This window comes from Saccostrea cucullata, unplaced genomic scaffold (assembly GCF_032062105.1).
Source record: "Saccostrea cucullata isolate Sc308-1 unplaced genomic scaffold, CSIRO_AGI_Scuc_v1 ctg661, whole genome shotgun sequence".
Taxonomy (NCBI): Eukaryota; Metazoa; Mollusca; class Bivalvia; order Ostreida; family Ostreidae; genus Saccostrea; species Saccostrea cuccullata.
This window is the reverse complement of record NW_026919374.1, coordinates 1-4,633: the sequence shown is the minus strand read 5'-3', so window position 1 is coordinate 4,633 and position 4,633 is coordinate 1. Positions and strand designations below refer to the sequence as shown.

The 4,633-nt window shown below is 32.7% G+C and overlaps 1 protein-coding gene across 1 annotated transcript; it reads right to left on the bottom strand.

Moving 5' to 3' along the window:
- Positions 1 to 2,383: 2,383 nt before the first annotated feature.
- On the bottom strand, positions 2,384 to 4,589 carry LOC134230024 (putative ankyrin repeat protein RF_0381). Its single transcript, XM_062711802.1, has 2 exons — positions 4,472 to 4,589; positions 2,384 to 4,040 (listed from the first exon to the last, which is right to left on the bottom strand). Exons 1-2 carry the CDS (start codon positions 4,542 to 4,544, stop codon positions 2,761 to 2,763), a joined length of 1,353 nt encoding a protein of 450 aa, XP_062567786.1. The 5' UTR covers positions 4,545 to 4,589; the 3' UTR covers positions 2,384 to 2,760.
- Positions 4,590 to 4,633: the final 44 nt, after the last annotated feature.

Genomic DNA, 4,633 nt, shown 5'->3' with positions numbered 1-4,633 from the left:
AAATATCTTGTAGTAAAAAAAACCCAAACTTTTTCTAGCTAGCACAGTTTTTTTCTCATTAAATGGTGCTGTGAATTTTGTTTTAAGATGCTATATGTACACTGTCTAGTTAATTATAACTCCTATAGGGTTCTTGATAACATATGTGATTAGTGTATCTTGTAAAATATTTATTATCATCTTTTCGAATTTAACATCAGGTAACTTTGTGGAATCAAATTCTACACATGCTGCTTTTTTCTGTTGTCTTTTTAATAATCGTATAAAAGTGTTTTTTTTTTTTTTTTTGAAAACTTCCAGGTGCCAGAGGTTGAATTGACACCCCCCTCCCCCAGAAAAAAGGGGGGAGGTATGTAAATATGGTAGAATTTTATATGGTTTGTAAATTTGTACATACAACTTATTTATATAACTGTAAATAGTCCAACTCACCAGATTTGAGTACCTTGTATTTTATATGCTTAGAGGAAACTCATTGAAATGCCTTGTGAAACAATCATATTGAAATCAGGTGAAGAAAAATTGATGAAAATTAATTAGATTTAGCAATATGTCCTTAAAGAAAGTTGTGTAACATTTTTAATTGAAGCAGATATCTTGGTGTATATTCAATAGTCATTATCTATTTAGGAAATACTTCCATCAGCAAAATGACACTTTGAATTCAGTTATATCTATGGGTTGAGAAAGTTTGATAATTTCTGTACGTTACTGATCTTTGAAAAGAAAGCCAAATTGAAAAGTGGAACTTTAATTGACCTTTATTTAAGTTTTCACATTGTTAAAGTTTCCATATTAACAGAAATCTAAAACCAAAAAAATATTTCAAAATCTTATAAATGATAATAAAGAATTTAATGTAGATAAAGTTATTGTAATTTGTATTCACAATAATGGGGTGTTTTTAGTACCTAAACATTATTTCAAATAATTAGATTTAAGTACATAATATACCATAAAATTGATTTTAAGAAATTTATTTTTAATTGATCAGCCAGAAACTGCCATTTCATTCTTAAGGATATCTATCTTAGGTTTTAAAATGTCACTCATAAAAATATGGTGACAGTCGCAGCAAGAGAGAACATGATCTCAATAATTTACCTTCAATAATGATGGGCTGCTGTTGTTTTTGATATTAGTATGGAAGGCCAAAATGTGTTTTTGAAGCTTTGTAAGCTTTTTTTTACTGAATTTTTAGGCAGTAAAAGTTTGATCTTAGAAATTTGATCGTTGATGAATTATATTAAAAATTACTGAAAAGAACAACTTTTGAAATTGATAGTTTAATTGCCAACAGAAACCAGGTCTTTGATTTACAACAAAATTTATGATTGAGACCAAAAACTTTAGTTGATTTTAAAATCTTGAGAAATTATTGATAACTTGTTAAAAGTTAAAACCATTTTCAAACTAACATAAAAAAAAATCTGTGCAAAATTACCTTTTGATCATAGTTGTAAGTTCTTAAATAAAATGGGACCTTAATTGCTACATTTCAAAGTTTTCTGAAGTAAATTGATTTCTTGTTTACAATTTTTATTTCTTGTTGTACAATGGGTAATGTGTAAAATGATTCTTTTTTTTGGTTTATGTGAAGAATGACTGAAATACATGAGATGTCTTATTTTTTCAAAATACTTAGGAATTTGTATGGATGAGTATATGCCTGGTTATGAGAACATGTGTGTTATAAAATGTTTTGTGAATCCATTAATATTGTTTTTTGAAATTTGAATATTAAAAAAAAATAAACTGTCACATAACACATTGTTTTTTATTTTATAAATGTAGTGTTTTGCAGTTGAATGGGGAAATTATCTCACATTTTGCCATAGGCTTTGGTATCTGCCAAGCTCTGATATGCTAGTCAAGGATTAAAGCCCCATTAAAGGCCACAGCTACAAAATTCTAAGGAAGTTGTCCTGTCATACAGACAACTGCATTTATCTCATCAGTTGAAAAGTTTGCTCCAAACAGTATATTGATGAAACAGATCTCCGCAGGAGAGTCAATAACCACCGTTCGACCATTAGGACCAAAAAACTCAATGAACCCGTTGGGGAACATTTCAACCTTGAGGGTCACAAATGGGAGGACATGACAGTAGTGGTGATTGACCATAACCCAAGATGGACAGACACTCAGAGAAAAAGCAAAGAAAAGTTCTGGATGCATAAATTGCAATGATTCCGCCTAGTAGTATTAATAAACGTACTGACTTCACCAGAAAGAACGTGAACTAGACTCAATTACGGACTGTAACAAACAAAATCATTCTCTCTATAGTGTACGAGGGTCATTCATTATGTAATGCAACTGGATACACTAAAATATGAAACAACCTTAATTAAATTCCAATAATTTATTACAAAAATCCTTCAAAATATCCCCCATTTACTTTATTACATCTTTCAATTCTCTTTATCCAAGACCAGGAGAACTCAGCATAATCGTCTTTATGTACATATATACCTAAAAGGTAGATAGATGGCACTGCCAATGGCCAATCTGGAGGCAAAATGAGGCAACCACCTGGCTGAAACTTTCCCAAGATTAAGTTTTTTTGTTATAATTTTGTGAACTGTTCCCGTTGAAACCTGGAGGGACCTTGAAATATTTTCCACTGTGTATCTTGCATCTTCTGTTATCATTGTATTCACAGCATCAATATTTCTTGGGATCATAACGCTTTTTGGTCAGCCCCATTAATTAATTAATTTAAATATTGCACTGAAGATAAAAAATGAAAATCAATGTTTACAATATTATGCAAATTTTCTCCACGTATCTTGATGAGGTTTTGTGTTTCGGATCGTATTTGCTGAATAATACTTTTATTCTGCTATCATTGTCAGCTGCTTCTATAGCGGTCAAGTCTCCCTCATCAATATCATAAAATTTGGGGTAGTTTTTCAACAAATGTTCACAGAGAGAATATGCCCTGTTCTTGCAGGCCAGGTACAATGCCGATTTACCAGAAGCAGGTACGTGATAAACATCAAGTCCTCTATTAACTAGGTAAGACAGAATTTTTATACGTTTATCTTCATCGTCTTTCCGCTGCATGACGAATAAAACTGCATTCTTAGATTTGTTACTTTTCTGATTTAAAAGTCTTGGGAATTCTTTTGCTAAATACTTAAACAGTTCCAAGTGTGCATGCAAGCAGGATATATGCAGTATATTCACATTTTCCTTATTTGTTAATTCTAAATCAAGTCCTTGATCCTTTAAATACTTTATTATCGTGATATTTCCATTCTTTGCAGCGTAATGTCCGGCATGGTTTCTATTGATATCTCTTAAATGTAATAAACCAGAATTATTTTTAATCAAACACTTGCAGGCTTCATAATGACCATTTTCACATGCAGTATGAAGACAGTTTTTCTTTTCATCCGTTGATTCATTTATACAGTCAACTCCTTCCTCCGCGATTAAATACTCCAGAATCTCGCAATTCCCACTTTTTGCTGCATAGTGTGCAACGTTCCAGCCCTGATAATTTTTCTCATGCAAGGCAACTTTTAGATTTTGATGGCTGCCTATAAATGTCATCGTTTCTAGACTTCTGCCTTTGCATGCGAATATAGCAATGTTTTCGAGAAGGGGTCCAACCTTTTCCAGCAAGTCACATCTTGTTTTCATCAACATTTCTATGATATCAGTTTGTCCATATCTGGCTGCAATATGCCCTGCATTCATATCTTTATCGTTTTTCATATCAAGAAGATTTTCATATTCTGTATTATCGATGATTAGTCTGCATATTTCTTTTCTGCCTTCTTTTGCAGCTATATGTAAAACAGTTTTTGAAGACTTTGTTTTTTTATGTATATCAAAATCTTTTTGTTCAAGCAAATCTTTAAAAATTATTTCACTTCCTCCATACGCTGCATGATGTAGTAAACTCCATCCATTCTTATCAACATATGCAGATAACAGACTGTTGTCCCGCTCTTTTAATGTAAAGTACTTGTCCACATCGCCATCTCGGCATGCTTCCTTAAGTTGTTCTAACAGTGAGGGCTTTGACTCTACATGAAGTAAAATATTAGGGATATTTTAACAATAGCAATTTTTAATCAACATCATAAAAGAAGCGCAACTTTTAAACGAAAAATATAGAACTATATGCACAAAATACCAGATCACCCGCAAAGAGCAGTGGTTTGAACGTTTGCTTCATAGAGTCACAGAGTAAGGAGTTGATCCTAACGTGGCAGGTTCGAATCCAATTGTAGGACGTGGAGACCTGCCTTTCGGATGAGACCGTATAAACCGAGGTCTCATGTTGCAGAAAGTGCTGAGTGCATGGAAATCGATATTTGCAACACTCCTCCGGCAAAGGGTACATGTGGGGGGGGGGGGGGGGGTCTAAATATGAGTGAAAAATTCTCGAGCTTGGTAGCATTAAAGAACAAATATTTCCTAGATCTTACCTAAAAATCAATAAGTATATAAATACCTGTTTTCATATGTCTTATTAGTCGCGGTACACAATAATAAAATATTGACAAAGCGACTGATGTTCCAAACATGATTAATGTTACGGAGATCCAAGTAAGGCATGTGCAGCTGCTTTCTTTGTCCGGGACACAATTCGTTGTATTACAGATTCTAAATGGAA